The 17,458-nt window shown below is 43.5% G+C and overlaps 1 protein-coding gene across 1 annotated transcript in view; it reads left to right on the top strand.

Moving 5' to 3' along the window:
• Window positions 1-1,495: 1,495 nt before the first annotated feature.
• The window catches only part of LOC308281972 (uncharacterized protein), a gene marked incomplete at its 3' end in the record, with an annotated part of 40,595 nt that continues 24,632 nt past the window's right edge, over window positions 1,496-17,458 (top strand). The window contains exon 1 of the mRNA XM_080722321.1: window positions 1,496-1,587. Within this exon, the coding sequence (XP_080578447.1) occupies window positions 1,516-1,587 (72 nt within the window). The 5' untranslated portion in view covers window positions 1,496-1,515. The remainder of the gene's footprint in view (window positions 1,588-17,458) is intronic.

Here is a 17,458-nt window from a genome sequence, read left to right as displayed (position 1 = left end):
TAATGACATGCATGCCCTCGATTTTAATTTGCAATGATCTACTATATTGTTTACAAAAGCAAAATATCGTACCGTTTTGGCGTATTGTTTTAAAATGCGATAATCGGTATCGAATCGTTTTGCAATGCAAATAATTGATTGTATGGAAACTAAGTATTTGTGCCTTGTATTTGGCAAATTTAAGAGGGAAAACAAAAGAGGGGTTTAATTACCTTTCCATTCCATACAGCTACTCTTGGTCTATCGATAAATGTCTGTAATCTCTGTGTTCATGTCAAGGTGGGTTTGTCCATATGTGTTGAAATATAATGACCATGTATTTGCTAGATCATCACAGCGTTTACTTGCTTTACTTACTCGATTTTTTTACACGTTTTTACACAGATTTCATTGCTTTGCTAAATAGTTACTATATTGATTTTAAATCATTGAATCGAATGGTATCGTATCGCCATGAATTAACCAATATCGTCCATGTATCGTATCGTTAACCATGTATCGTGATGCGTATCGTATCGCTGTTAAAATGTAAAGTTACACCCCTACCGGAAATCCATTTTTGTGTAGTACAGTACATTTACAGTATGTAGCAACTTTTTTTACCATGAGAAATGTCGCAGTTTGTCCGTCCGTCCGTCCGTCCGTCCGTCCGTCCGTCCGTCCGTCAGTCAGTCAGTACACACTTGTAAAGTCTATTGGTTCCCTTGTGACTGTGAGATCACAGGTGACAGCACCTACGTAAAAGTCCATATATATGGGTATTCCCCAGAATCTCTTTTATGCCCATATATGAAGATCCCTGATATGTTTCTGAAAATTGTCTATGAAAGCCAAAGGTGTAAGCTATCAAATAGTTTTGGATTTTTTTTTCTAGCTGCTACAGAGGCTGAGTGATAGCCTGACCACTCAGCCTGAATTGACATTTCGTTGAATCGCCAAAACAAAAAATTTAAAGGGGTGTGGCTAGCGATTCAGGATCTGGAACTAGGCTAGCTGAGTGATAGTTTTCCAGAAAAAACAGGGTAATTTTTCAAATCGGACATAGGTCTGAATGGATCTTTAAATGATTAATTATTGATTACTTTATCTGTTGTACGCCTACTGAAGTCTCTCTCTCTCTTCCTCTGCCACCCACCCCCCTCCCCCCCCCCCCCCCCCCCTCCCCCCAAACTGGAAGGAGGGGAAGGTGAAGGCTGTCGTGTGTGGGTGTCCCTGTCGGCATGACAACCGCTCGCACGCCCCCCATCTGACGCGCCGTCTGCCTGTGTTACCACAGTGACCCGCTCCATCGTCTCTTCTCTTCTCTTCTCTTCTCTTCTCTTCTCTTCTCTTCTCTTCTCATCCCGATCGGACGGTATACTCCTGGATGGGACAGCAGACTGTGCGCTCCTGGACGCGGTGTGCGTGGTGGCGGTTGTTGATGTGTTGGTGGTAACGGCTGACATGCTGTGCAGGGAATAACAGCTATAGGGGGTTTACTGGGAGGACTGGGAGAGGACTTGGAGCAGCAGCAGCATGCCAGTACAGCAGATCTCTGTGGCCAGCAACGGCAAGAGCGCCCCTCGCTCCAAACTAGACAAGAATGAGGTGAGTCCATCCTGAATTGATTGATTGATTGAGGTATTTATTAGAAGTATTGCATAGGAAAAACAGTTTTGTGACAGTATGGTTCACTGATCCACGGTCAACTAAAAGGAAACTCAGGTAAGGTAAAGCTTATTTCCGTCGAGAGCCTTCGCTTTAACTCATATAACGTTGATTGACAGACAGTAGATATCTTCAGCAAAAAAGGAAACATAAAACATATTTACAAAAAGACAGTTGGTATTCAAAACTTTTACATGTTGATTTAAACCCGCAATTTAATTATATATTTGGGCTGTGGCCCCCATCTGGAAATATGCCTTCCCCCCCCCCCCCCCCCCCCCCCCCCATTCGTGTACAAGATCTGTGTTGTTATAATGTTTCAAAAAATATTCAACATTTTTCACATTTCTCTCAAGATTATTTTGAAAAGAGCCGATCTGTAAGCTGATAACGCATTTGCGATGCTATATTATATTAACACATTTTTCTGGGGACTCCCTGGAACCCCCTCAAGGACCCCTTGAGGACCCCCACTTTGAGAAGCACTGCTCTAAAACACAGCTTTTCCAAGTGGAGGACCCCAGTGGGGCATCATCTGGGAGGCTAATTGGAAAGGAGTGGGAAAAAGGGAAAATATAAATTATATAAATATAAATTCATGATTATTTTGACAGTTTAACCATTTTCAATCTGACGCCCCCTTTTTTTATTTTCAGCACAAGCACAGAATGTGCGTCATAATTGTTTTTTGAAAGATTTATTCGTTTATTTTAAGCCATTTTACAAAAGGGGGGCAGCAGCCAGAGGCTAATTTGGGGGTCTTTACCATGGCAAGGTTTTGGGGAAGTCTTGCTCTAACCGTTTCTCTGCGGGTGGAACTGGGACCCTGAGAGTGGCCCGCGAGGACATTCTCACAGTGTCCACACTTTCTGAAACACATTTACCGTACAGGGGTCGGCAACCCAAAATGTTGAAAGAGCCATATTGGACCAAAGAAACTAAAAACAAGTCTGTCTGGAGCCGCAAAAAAATATAAAAGCCTTATATATCATCGTTGTTGGGTGGAAACCTTGTATGTCCAAAACTTTGTTTTGTATTTATCATTTAAAAAATTAACTAAACTAGTGAAAACAGCCGATCTACAAGCACACAACGCCTCGCAACGCGAGGCGTTGTGTGCTTGTAGATCTGCTGTTTTCACTACTTTTGTGCGTCAGTCTTGTATGCGAAAAAAAAATGGGAAAAAAAACATACAAATTTGAAACTTGGAGATACAAGGTTTCTGCCCGACAGTGACGATAAAAAAATCGTTAAAACAAAAAATATTTTTTTTCATTTTCATACATTTTTGAAAAAGCTCCTGGGAGCCACTAGGGTGGTGCTTAAGAGCCGCATGCGGCTCTAGAGCCACGGGTTGCTGACCCCGGTACAGTCTGTCACTTTGGGACATATTGGTATTAATCATGGTAACAGCTGTGTCCACACAGGTGTTCTGACAGGGTCACGGATAAAGAACAGCTCATAATAGAGCAGTGTTGTGTTCATACTACGCTGGGTACTGATTTCATCTTAGATGCAACATTCAAGTTCTTATAAAATAAAAATGTGAACGTTCTGAATCATTGCTCTAAAACCAGATACCCTGGAGTTTGAACAGGTGTCCGACAGGGTTAGCAGATCTTTGACAGCACAGACGTTAGACTATAGTTTGTTGAACACATGTGCTGGACCTCGTATGGGATACACCATTACCGCGGGAAGTAGGGGTGCTGGGTGACAGGAGTTGTGAAAATAGCAGATCTAGATCAGCTATTTTCACAATAGAACTGTGTTATATAAAATGTAATCCCTCAACTCTTAGTGCTCGTCAGGGTAGAGGGGTCCCCAGTTAAAATATGGGGGTCACGCCCCGAAAAGGTTGAGAACCACTGGTGTAAACAATACTAGCAATTCAAGGCAATTGTCCTCAAAACCACACCTACAGTCGCTGTCATTAGAACGGAGGGAGCGTTGTTTTATAATCACAGCACCAGAGATGCACTTCGTACAGCTGCGGCCCACCAAGTCTAATTTATGCTCCGCCCCGCGATGGGGTCGCGTGCAGAGAACGGCCGAGAACAGACAACAGCGGTCGCCTCCGCGCCGCGATGTGAGCTTGTATGTCAGCTGTTCTCTGTGCAACGTCGTTGTGGGGTGAAGTATATACTGTATGTCTCGCTTGGAGCCTCTCACCACCACCAGCCAACGCAGAGCGGAAGATGAATGAAAATAGCAGATCTACATGCTCTGCTATTTTCACAATAGAACCGTACAAAATATAAGAACTGTACAAAATATAATGGCTTAACTCTTAGTGCTCGTCAGGGTGGGGAGGGGGAGGTCCACAGTTAAAATGTGATTATTTTGGGGGTCGCGGCCTGAAAAGGTTGAGAACCACTGATGTAATGCACATTGTAATGCTTTGGATAAAGGCGCTATATTAATGCATACATTTGCCATTTTAAGTAACTTGTTGGTCAAAATGTACTGGTTATCCTTTTTTACAATAAAACTGTTGTTGCATCGTGGCTACGAGCTGTGAGACCTCCTTCGTGTAAATAGAAACAGGCTCGATGCCAGGAGCAGAAGTCTGTGGCAAAAGTTCAATGACCGCTAATCTCAGGCAAGAGTTGGGAGTCGCATGTGGGTGTGTTACGTGACTTGGTCAGGTGTGCGTGTGTGTGTGTGTGTGTGTGTGTGTGTGTGTGTGTGTGTGTGTGTGTGTGTGTGTGTGTGTGTGTGTGTGTGTGTGTGTGTGTGTGTGTGTGTGTGTGTGTGTGTGTGGTGTTCGTCCTTGTAACTTAATCCTGGCAGTGCCACCTGTCCTTTCATAATGGTGGTTAACTGTATACTTGTGTGTGTACAATACATTTCCAGTGTTAATTAACTACGGTATGTATAAAGTAATATACAAAATGTTAGCAAGCGTGTAGTCGTGTACACATGAAACCATTTGTAGTTGTGTTCACTCTTCTGAGTCAAATCACACGAAGAATTGTATTGTGTACTAGGGCATTAACGACTTGTGATCTTTGCAAGTCGACTCGACTCAGTAAAAAGTTGAGTTGAAGTCGACTTTATTGTTTGATGACGTCATCATCAAATCACTCACGACCCCTCAATTATTTTGGGGGGTCCCCAGAGGATTAACTTAATGTGCAACATTGTTTTCTCACTCAACTGTAAACTAACCAAAATAAAGTTTAGGTGTATAGAGGGTATCTTCACATTTCTACAGTGCCAATTTAAGGACTTTTAATACCGCTCTAAAATGGCAAATTAAACATTGTCCAAATTGTCAAATATATAGTGGCAGAAATTGTGAAAATAGCAGATCTACATGTTGTGAGCATGTAGATCTGCTATTTTCATAATAGAAAGTATATATATTTTCAACTTCGACTTTCGACTTTCTCTGGTGGGAGTCGACTTGTGTAATGAAGTCGACTGAGTCGACTTGTCGACCTTTTCGTTAATGCCCTATTGCAGGGGTCCTCAATAGGCGGACCGCGGTCCATGTCCGGACCCAGGCGCACCTCCGTCCGGACCGCGGCACATTTCTGAGAAATCTCCGCACAGTTGTATCTGACGATCGGACTGACTGTGTGTGATTTGTGTTTGTGTGTGCGTGGGTGTGTATGTGCTCATTCGCTCAAACACATACACAGGCTCACAAGACACACCCCTACGCCAATTTGCAAGCCCACAAAGCGTAGCGGGTGCAACGTGCTGTGGGCTTGTAGATCAAAGGTTTTCCTTCCCTCCGAAGCAGCGCTCTCCATGCTGCTCCCCCCTCCCCTCCCCTCTCCACACACTCATGCCGCTCGCTGCCTGAAAAAGTTGCTAAAACCTCTTGGAAACCATTGCTCCCACTGGATTAATAACTTAGAGATCTTCTACCTTTGGCTGTTCAATTGGAGAGGACAACAGCAACACATTAATATCCACGATGTAAGGCTCCAGCTGCTTGCATTAGACGAGAAATGGTCGCGAAACTCGCGATGCGTGATCATGCGTCTTTAACAATGTGATGTGTCGTCGCATATTATTGCCAGCTATCCTAGGCTGTGTTAGGTTAATAACTATGACTCGTTGACCCTGATTTGACTGGCCATTTGACATAGGCAACCAGCACAGTCTGGCTTGTGCAGTACGTGTGTCAACTGAATGTCAAGTAATCCTCTCCCCCTCACGCTAAGTTTCACTTTATTTTCCATTCTGAACGACAAGCCTAATATTGCATTCATGCTCTTTAGTTTCCAATAATTAAACTATAAGCCAGTGTTTTATTGCTACACAATAAATGTAAATAATGTAGCCTACTCTACATGCATAAATAATTATCCATTCATCCATCCATCCATCTTCAACCGCTTATCCAGCATCGGGTAGCAGGGGTAACAGTTCCAACTGAGATTTCCAAAGTTCCAAATAATAATAATAATAATAAAAATAAACAATTCTAATGATTATAAAATAAACATACATACATACAGTACATACTGTATAAATGTATCCGCCTTATTTCGCCTTCACCTTTTTTTTCGGACCCGGACCTGTTTCAAAAAAATATTTCTGGACCTTCAAGATTTGTATTTGAGGACCCCTGGCTATTGTGTACCAGTGTGGTGAAATGTTGACCCCCGTCTCTCTCTCACTGTCTTTCTGTCTGTCTGCCTGTCTGCTTGTCTTTCTCTCTGTCTCTTTCTCCTTTCTGTGTAATTCTCCCACACATGCATGCACAAATGATCAGTCACATGCACAAGCAATGCGCATGCACAGATTGCGCGCGCGCACACACACACACACACACACACACACACACACACACACACACACACACACACACACACACACACACACACACACACACACACACACACGCCTGCACACTCACACTTGAAGCACTTTAACCGCCGTCCCTGCTGTATGTTACACAAGCCTTTTATCACTACTCCATCCCTGGGGATCGTCCTTCTATCCTTCCATACTGTAGATGGCTTTTAGCCACTTAAACCTCAGAATCTATATTGTGGGGAAAGCTTTCGCAGAAAACAGCAGCTCCTACAATAACAGAAAACAGAAAAGACACTAGTATTAATAGATCGATCCCAGAGCAGGGTTCCCACGGTCATGAAATTCCTGGAAATATTTTGAAATTAGAAAAAAAATAATAATAATCCAGTACTGGAAAAGTTTTGGAATTGATCAAGGGTCCTGGAAGGTCCTGCAAAAAAATTAGCTATGCATTGTTTTTGGTTATTGATTTGTTTTAACTAATTTACTGCAAACCATAAATGGACTTTGAGGGTTCCCAGCCACAATTTTCATACCTTTTGACGTGGGCACGTGTGTGTCCATCGTGACCGATCCGCATGCACGCCACGGTCTGTTCGCAGTGTGCACACTTTATTTTTGCTACACTGCCTGTCTTTGGGCATTGCATATAGGAGTAAGCGACTCGTTATTGGGCTGAATTATTGTGAATTGCTGAATTACTGTGACATCACAGGTGACATTGCAGTGACTAGAAGCTGGGCCGCCCTTCGGGCGGCCCAGCGTCTAGTCGGCGACCTGGCCAACTCGGAACAATGTAGATAGGGAATGAATGCCCCGCCCTTTAATGCAAACCCCATTATACCTGTTTTCATAGGACCCGTTTTGACCATCTGTCTGCCTGTGTCCATGTATGCCCATATATGGAGATATCTGTATCTGTCTGTCTGTCGGCGTCCATTTTATGTCCATATATGGAGATCACTGCAGTTATAGTTCTGGGTCCATTTTATGCCCATATATGCCCATATATGGAGATATCTGTCTATCTGCGTCCATTTTATGCCCATATATGGAGATCTCTGTATCTGTCTGTCTGTGTCCCTTTTATGCCCGTATATGGAGATCTTTGTCATTCTGCGTCCATTGTATGCCCATATATGCCATATATGGAGATATCTGTTTATCTGAGATCTCCATAATGGGAATAAAGGGACACAGACAAACAGATGGAGGAGGAGACCAACTTAATGCAAACCCCATTATACCTGTTGTCATAGGACCCGTTTTGACCATCTGTTTGCCTGTGTCCATTTATGCCCATATATGGAGATATCTGTATCTGTCTGTCTGCGTCCACTTTATGCCCATATATGGAGATCTTTGACCATCTGTTTGCCTGTGTCCATTTATGCCCATATATGGAGATATCTGTATCTGTCTGTCTGCATCCATTTTATGCCCATATATGGAGATCTATGCAGACACAGTGCCAGTTCCGGAAAATCCTGATGTCAGACATCAGAATCCGAACCTTTCGTGCTGGTTCCAGAAAATCGTGTATCGTGTATCGAGTCGGGTCGAGGCCGAGCACTGCACTACCTGCTGCGGTGGGGAACGTGCGTGCCGAATTTGAAATAGGGAATGAATGCCCCACCCTTTAATGCAAACCCCATGAATGCCCCACCCTTTAATGCAAACCCCAATATACCTGTTGTCATAGGACCCGTTTTGACCATCTGTTTGTCTTTGTCCACTTATGCCCATATATGAAGATCTCTGCACACACAGTACCGGTTGCGGAAAACTCTGATGTCAGACATCAGCTCCGCATACAGGCATTCATTTTATTCCCATATATGGAGAACGCGCGTGCCGGTGGGACGAACGGTTCTCGAGATACGCGGATTACATATACATACACACTCACAGAGATTTTTTGTTGACTCATGTGGCGTACGTGATGTCAGAGCCTTTTATGAGGTGATGTCACAATGAGTCAGCGCTTGCGCCGATTTCCTCCGGAACAGCCTGATGTCAACAATCAGCCCGCGTCGGGTCGGGTCGGGTCGAGGCCCGGCACTGCACTCCGTGCCGCGGCGGGGAACACGCGTGCCGAATCTGAAGCCGGTGGGACGAACGGTTCTCGAGATACGCGGATTACAGACACACACGCAGACAGACAGACAGACACGCAGAGACTTCTCGCATTTATAGATAGATGTCAGATACTCAGAGCAGGGATCTCCATATATGGGCATAAAAGGGATTCTGTTAGGGATCTCCTTGTATGGGCATAAAAGGGATTCCGTCAGATACTCAGAGCAGGGATCTCCATATATGGGCATAAAAGGGATTCTGTTAGGGATCTCCATATATGGGCATACAAGGGATTAGTGATGTCAGATACTCACAGCAGGGATCTCCATACAGTATATGGTCATAAAAGGGATTCCGTTAGGGATCTCCATATATGGGCATAAAAGGGATTTGTATCCCAGATGATGCCCTGTTAGGAGAACCACACTAACATAATCCATATGTGGCCAAGACAGATGGCCAAGACAGATGGCGCGACCTGGCCCTTTAGGTTGAGGTTGCTTTTCGCCCTTAGGCGTCTTACTGGTTATATAGTCCTTGAAATTGGGTTAAATATTCTGGAAAAGTTTTGGAAATTCATTGGTGAAAATGTGTTGGAACCCTGCCAGAGGTACTCCGGTCAATGTTATAGGGTTTAAGTGTTTCTTTACTGAGACAATGTGACGGCGATGTTGAGTTGACCAGACTAGATATCTAGAAAATGTATATTAGGATGCTGGAAGACAGTAGCATTTCAGCTATAATCACCCGGGCTATCAAAAAGGCAACTGAGTTAAGGCAGACCGAAGCTTGTGATTGGCTGCACGGAGGTGACGAAAGTCTGGGGGACGGAGATACACCTAAAGTAACCTTAACCCTAAACCTAACCTCAGTAAAACTAACGCTGGTGAATGCTAACCTGCCGATGCTGTTGAATGCTAACCTGGTGAAATGCTAACCTGCCGACGCTGGTGAATGCTAATCTGGTGAATGTTAAACTGGTCGGACCAACGGTGCTTAACCCAGTTGCTTTTTTGATACACTCGGACTTGCAAAAAATACTGTCCAAAAATCGCCCATCCACACATGGTGATATTAGCACATTATTACTAGGCTGCTAGTTCGAACATAATGTGCTCTGAATTATGTGCAGCTTGGGTTATGGAGTGTGCACAGTATATGAGGGATTGAATGTACTGTAGGAGTCTCAGAAGCAGGCTCGGCGTGGCCAGTGGCGTCAGTTCAGCATAAGCTAGGGTATGGCAAAGATGGGAGTCCCCATGGAAAAGAGGCATTACATTTTGCATAAGACGGTTCTATTGTGAAAATAGCAGATCTACATGCTCACAACGCCTCGCGCTGCGAGGCGTTGTGAGCATGTAGATCGGCTATTTTCACAATGTCTGAAAAAACTATAGTTTTGTCAGTTTTTTACCCAGGTTAGTTTCTTGGGCTGGATATGGCAGCCTGGAACGGTTGTTCAAGTGCAGCTAAACCTGGCATGTTAGTAAACGTGCCACAATTAACAATAATGCATTGCACCTGTGCAGCTGACCTGCGGAACCTGGGAATATACCATTTTGTCAAGATGGGGAGAATATAATTATAATACCTTGTTAAAGTGACCATTTTGTTAAATTTTGCGTATGTACCTGTAGTTGTAATTGCAAGCGCAGATAGACAAAGAGACATTCATGGATTTATATTTAAAAGTAACTTTTATTTTACTCCCTGGACCCAGGGTATGGCAGCTGCATACCCCTGCCATACCCAATTGACGCCCCTGGGCGTGGCCGTCTGGAGCATCGATCGGCCGGTGGCGCGAGCGGCCGGTGTGTGGTCAGTGTGGTGTATATGTTACAGTCAGTTTGGGTAACTCAGTGAGATTGGGGTAAGAGCGCTCGTTTTGTAGTTCACCACACACCCCTAACACCACCTGGATCAATTCACTTTGATAGTCTCTTATCAGCGCACCTGTGTAATTCTGCGTATTCACCGTGAGATGGCGACAACAGCCATTCACTTGTGTAGTCACTGACGTCACTCGTTTGCGACTACTCTTTCTTTGTTTATCCACTAGCCTAGCTCGGCTGTGTTTAGCCATTAGCTTACTATGCCTAACTCTAACCATAACCCTAACCTTAACCTCAGTAAAACTATGCCTAACCCTAACCCTAACCTCTGTGGGGTGAGGCACTATCATTCCTGCCGACGCTACGTTGTCGTTGTTGTGGATCAAAGCGACCGCTTGTTCCGCCCCGCGCCGCATGACGCGCGCTCCTGTTCTCAATTTCACTGAAACTCAAAAAAACTGTGACATATATATTATTTGCATCTTATATTCTGGTAAAAATGCAGATTGCAGAAACAGCGGTTTACCTATTAAAATGAGAAACAGCCCCATCTAGTTGTTGTAATGGGAGGTACCACCACTCAGCGGATTCCAATCCAAAGCAATCTAATGAGTAAAAACCGGCCGACAGCCGTGGTACCATTTCGTACTAAGGGCTGATTCTAGATCAGCCGCGAACTGCCCATGGACAAGAAGGAGAAAGGAGGAACTGAAAAGGTTTTTCCCCAAGCGTGTCCATTCTGTCCAACAGGGGACAGGTAAATACACTTATCCTGCGTTAATTTAGCTAACGTTAATGTTAGCTCAGGCTGTTGGTTTGAGGTTGGATATTCATTCACCCAATATTAGGGACCGTCTACAAATTACAGGTTCCAAGTTTTTTGAAAATTGCCAAATCTTTGTTCAGATTGTCTGTCAGGCTTTTCTAAACGATGCACACCCTTCTAGTTCGTCAGATCTTTGTTCAGATTGTCTGGCAGGCATTTCTACACAATGCACAGCCTTTATTTTGAAAATAATCTGTCAAAAGTAATTTTTTAAAGATTTTTTGAAATGTGTCTTAGTTCAGAGTGTCATGGGGAACTTTGGTATTTTTCAACTTGAACCATATTTTCTCATCTACTTTTATCTAAATGAGTGGTGGGATTTTCATAATTTGCAATTGCTCCTGTAGGGAGCAGCGACTTTTGTTTCAATGTATTCCAAAGTGATAATTGAGCATATAATCCATTGGAATACATTGAACTGTCCCTCACTTTCCACCGTACAGGAGTAGTTGCAAATATTGAAAATCCCACCACTCATTTAAATAAAAGTAGATGGGGAAAATATGTGTTTGTTACTTTTTATATTAATAAATAATGCTAAAAAAGTGTGCATGCACGCTTTGCACACTCGCATGAGGGCTGGTCTGATGAAATATCCGGGCTGAAACTGAGTACCACTCTGACCCTGCTCAGAAGTAATGTTGGAGAACCAGTGATGTTGCTAGGTTTTCAATGTAATGGGTCCCGGTACCCACAGGTAGACACTCAAATGGGTCCCAGAATTGGGTCCTGCGATGACACACGCATTATGTATCAATGGTGAAAACATCAAAAAGGACTTTAATCTTCTTTACAATAAATGCAAGAAATCTCTGTGAGTATGTAATCCGCGTATCTCGAGAACCGTTTGTCCCACCGGCTTCAAATTCGGCACGTGCGTTTCCTGCCTGGACCCGACCCGATACGCGGTTTTCCGGAATCTCTGTATACGGAGCTGATACATCAGGGTTTTCCGAAACAGAGATCTCCATATATGGACATAAAATGGAAGCAGACAGACAGATACAGATATCTCCATATATGGGCATAAATGGACACAGGCAAACAGATGGTCAAAACGGGTCCTATTACAACAGGTATAATGGGGTTTACATTAAAGGTTCCCTATTTACATCGTTCCCGAGTAGGCCAGTCCCCGGCCAGACGCTCGGCCGCCCGACAGGCAGATACAGAGATCTCCATATATGGGCATAAAATGTACGCAGACAGACAGATATCTCCATATATAGGCAGAAATGGACACAGGCAAACAGATGGTCAAAACGGGTCCTATGACAGGTATAATGGAGTTTGCATTAAATGGACACAGGCAAACAGATGGTCAAAACGGGTCCTCTGACAACAGGTATTGCATTAAATGGCGGGGCATTCAAAGTACCTATTTACATCGTTCCAGAGTAGGCCGGCTACCAACTAGATGCTCGGCCGCCCTTGAGCTTCTAGTTTAAACAAATAGTGTTAAATAGCTACTAGTATAATTATGTAGTTAATTAATGAAGGACAGAAGCATGGATTTACAAGACAATCTCAATCATCTCATCAATAATGCCAGCGCGCACAGCTGTGGAGACTCCACCACATGCAGCTCAGCTGGTGCAGTGAAATGACTGATAGCAGGAAGGATAGAGTTGTATGCATCCTGGGGATGCAGTGATGCTTCGTTTAATGTGTCCTTTATTTAAAAGTATGCGTCAGGGATGCAGGATGCGGGGCTAGTAGCATCACACACAAAGTGAAACATACTGTAGGAGATAAATAAACTGGATCTAATTACGGCGTGGCATCTACGTGGAACTCTTCCACCGTGATCTCCTCCATCATGGTGGTGATGTCATTACAGTATTGATGATGTCGCTCTTGCACAAATTTGGATCCTGCGCACATCGGTGTTGTCAGGCATGCACGGCAACCATTTGTGCTGTGAGCGAGGTCAGACCAGCGCTCTGCTCAGCATCGTATAAAGATTTGAAAGTAGTTTTGAATTCCACTTCATTCCACGGAGACCAGAGGATGGATTATGCAGTGTTCTTACTGTGAGAGACGGATAACAGGATAGAAAACATAGGGAGTCAGAAAGAGTATAAATAAATTGTCCATTACCAAACAGAACCTTAAACCTCCTTATCCCTAACACAGTCCATGTCTAGATGCAGATTTGATGATGCACCACCACTCCAGGAAGGAGTGTGTTCTCAATCTCGCCAGACTACGGTCTGCTCTTCTGATTGTACATACATCAGGTCTCAGTCGAGTCGTGATGACCTCTACTGCCAAATGCCCATAAATGGACAGATCCCCTCAGAATCCTTCCAGCAAATCACCAGAACTGTAACCAGCCAGGAACAAGGAGACACAGACGAACCAATACGTTACAGTCATCAAATGTTTAACAAGACTTTAACTCAACCAGGAGAAGACAACAAGACACACCAGCTGACTCACATCTGTAAACAGTGTGACAAGAGTTTCAGTATGTTAAGTGCGCTGAAGAGACACCTGTCAATCCACACAGGAGAACAACCTTTCCACTGTAAAGAGTGTGACAAGAGTTTCAGTCAGTTAAGTGACCTAAAGAGGCACCAGCGTATCCACACTGGAGAAAAACAATTCATCTGTAAACAGTGTTCCAAGACTTTTAGTCGGTTAGATGTACTGAACAATCACCAGCGTATCCACACAGGAGAAAAACCTTTCTATTGTAAACAGTGTGACAAGAGTTTCAGTCGGTTAGCTAACCTGAGGAGTCACCAGCGTATCCACACTGGAGAGAAACCTTTCTATTGTAAACAGTGTGACAAGAGTTTCAGTCGGTTAGCTAACCTGAGGAGTCACCAGCGTATCCACACTGGAGAGAAACCTTTCTATTGTAAACAGTGTGACAAGAGTTTCAGTCTGTTAGGTGACCTAAAGAGGCACCAGCGTATCCACACAGGAGAAAAACCTTTCTATTGTAAACAGTGTGACAAGAGTTTCAGTCTGTTAGGCGACCTGAAGAGGCACCAGCGTATCCACACTGGAGAAAAACCTTTCATCTGCAAACAGTGTTCCAAGGCTTTTAGTCGGCTAGATGTACTGAACAATCACCAGCGTATACACACTGGAGAAAAACCTATTCACTGGAAAACAGTGAAAACCACCATCTGCACAATGGAGGGGAACAAATAATTGGACAGAGAAAATAATGTGGTCACGCCGAACCTTGGCTGTAGACTGATAAATGCAGGATTGTGCACGGCCACCTGTTTTGTGCAGCCAGTGCAGCCCAGTGTGAAGTGGGCAGCGTTAATTTTTTCATGATTTAATTCCATTAAGCGTCCTGCAAAGCGTGGCCAATGGCAAGCTTTGTGGGACATACGTACAAACAGACAAAGCCAGATAGATGTAAGCAATTTACCCCGAGTGAGAGGACATTATGCTCTGATAATGTCCTGTGTGAGGGGGTGATCGGACGAGGCGAAGCCGAGTCCGATAACACCCTCACACAGGACATTATCAGAGCATAATGTCCGACCCCGAGTGGTAAATAGCTTTTCTACCACTTTTTTCCGTATACATGAAAGAAAACACATAGTTGTAACTTGCAAGGATATTAAGTTACAATCATTATTGCCTATAAAACTTCCGCGACGACAGCAAATAGTTCCACAAACAACATCTTCTACTCACCACCAGATGACGCCAACTCCATGCAGAGAAAGATGTCTAGCATACAGCTAAGCTAACATCAGTTAGAAGGACCGTTCCGGCCGTAAATAGAGGCTGTTCGCTTCCAGAAAGGCATAGGTTCAGAGAAAAGGGGCTTTAAAGTTGGCGGATTGCATTGGATCCAAATAAATCGGCGACGTCGTACGCACGTTAGTAAACATAGGACCGCTACGACCGTCATATGTTGGTTGGGGGAAAGGTGTTCCGACTACCTCCTGAAGTCCCCGGATGTACACTGAGGCGCATTGATCTCGTCCTCACACAACTGCGGCGGTTGTTCTGCCATAACCTCCGGAATTTAGCCAATCAGAATCCAGTATTTGAACATGTGACTAGAAAAAGTGGTAGAAAGATAGATAGATACCTTTATTATCCCAAGGGGGAAATCAGTTGCCCAGAGGCAGCACAGCAGTATAAGGTTATTTACAAATTTACAGAGAAGTATGAAAAAGATAAACAGAAAAAACAAGAACAGAGTACAGTAAGTACAGTAAGAGCAAGGTACATCAAGAAAGGGAACGAATAATATATATATAAATATACAGTATATACATAAAGTGTCCTAAAGCCCGACTATCAATATAATACAGTGCCCAAATCAAAGTGACCATAACAGTCAATGCTAGTTAGTGCAACAAGTATCTCAACATCATGTCAAACACAAGCAGAAATACAAAAAAAAACTACTAACACAACATAGTGCAGTGTCCAAAGGTCAGAGCGATAAAAACAACTCGCAAAAGAAAAAAAGGACAAGAAAGGGTGACACAGCAAGACGCACAAGAGCACCCTCCCTGGAAGGTCCTTAGAGGTCAGAGTCAGTGCAGATATAGTTCCAGATGTAGGAACGGTAGGCAGCATCACTCAAAAAAAAAAATAGACTGCACTCTGTCAAGGTGCCAACTTGCGTCTTGTGAACTCATAGCCAAATATAGCCTACTTGTGTGCCAGCACAGCGCACAAGTATAGGTTGATGAGTACTGTCTGCATGTGCTAATTGGTGCCAATGCTGCTCAGTCATTGGCTAATTGGTGTCACATACAGACAGCACTCATCACCCTACGTGCACACTCTGTTGGCACAGGTAATAAGAGGTGTGTGCTGTGTGTGGACCCCTTTGAGTAGCTTTTAAAGATTTCTGTAATGGTCGCCCCTAATTTGAATATTTAGGAGCAGGCTTAAGGTGGTTGCACACTGCACTGCATGTTTTCGTTGCGTTTTGGAAATCCGAAATCCAGAGGCCAGGGAGAGAGATAGGAAAGAGAGAGAGAGCATGGGACTCAGTGCGACAGCTGCGAAAATCGGAAAAAAATCAACCCTGGTCCGAAAATAAACGTGTGCAAACGTGATTGACATAACGTGAGGTTGATTTTTTTTTTCACGCACTCCGAAATTCACTCTGATATTCGGCCCGAAAAACGCAGCAGTGTGCAAAGACCTTTAGTGTCTGAAACTCTTTTGCTTGCCTTGTTACAGAGCTATTGAAGAAACATTTCACAATTGGCAATTCCGGCAGCCATTGTGTTATGCAAAAAAAAGGTCAAAAACGAAATGTTTTGCTTGGGAACCATGTTTTTCTGATTCCACACCCTTGATTTATGTAAAATGGCCTGGTTCCCGCACTTTTACCCCAAAATACCTCTAACCTCCTTATAGAAGGCCTTTCTTTCTCTCCTGGCTACAATAGAAACAAGACTGCACTCTGACGAGGAGCGAACTTGCACCTTTTCTTAACTGTTTCTGTAAACCGTCTACCATAGGTGGTTTCATAAAATGTTTACCAAAAAAGTTATATTTTAAATAAAAGATGAACATAAAAAAAAATGTATTCTAGAGACATAATCAAATATCCATTGTAAAAAGAATCTATGTATATATAATACTATTGTTGTTTAATGGAGTTCAAGTATATCAAATATAGGCCTATATATTTTATGATGAAATGATCATAAATGGTCATCATTAGCAATTATACATTTTGACTTCCTGGGTTTAGAAAATAGGCTCGTTATGTTCTGTTGCCCTGTTTCTTTTGCTGGCATTTTATGCCACAATAATAATATTTTTAATATTTTAGGAGACTGGCTGCACTAGTTTCAGTGCGCATGTCCCTGCAGTGCAGAAACGTCACGTGTCAGCGCCGTCCGGGACGTTCTTTGCCATACTACACATTCTGTGGGGGCGTCCCTTTTGGTGTAGCACCGGACACACTATGCCGCTACGGTCAGGGAGCGGCCCGGTGCCACGCTAAAACATGTGCCCCTGATGAATTCGGCTATCCATGGTTCATTAAATACAGTTTGGCCTGATCGTAATAGTCCAATACTATATGCTGTGTATTATCTAAGAACCATGGTTGTAGGTCCACTAATAGTACTATGTACTAAACATAGTAAGCATAGTAAATCCCACTATTACTGTGTACTGACAATGCCATAACACAACACAATGACCCGAATCTCGTCTTCAGTTGTGTTTTGCTTTTGTCAGTACATTAAGTTAACTGTAATAAATAAGGACAATACAAAAATGAGACAATGCATCACATCGCTACACATTGTGAGCTTGTAGATCAGCTATTTTTGCCATTGAT

This window comes from Nannobrachium achirus, assembly GCF_963921795.1.
Source record: "Nannobrachium achirus genome assembly, chromosome: 3".
In the NCBI taxonomy this organism is placed as follows: domain Eukaryota; kingdom Metazoa; phylum Chordata; class Actinopteri; order Myctophiformes; family Myctophidae; genus Nannobrachium; species Nannobrachium achirus.
The sequence above is the reverse complement of the archived record's forward strand: the minus strand, read 5'-3'. Positions and strand labels throughout refer to the sequence as shown.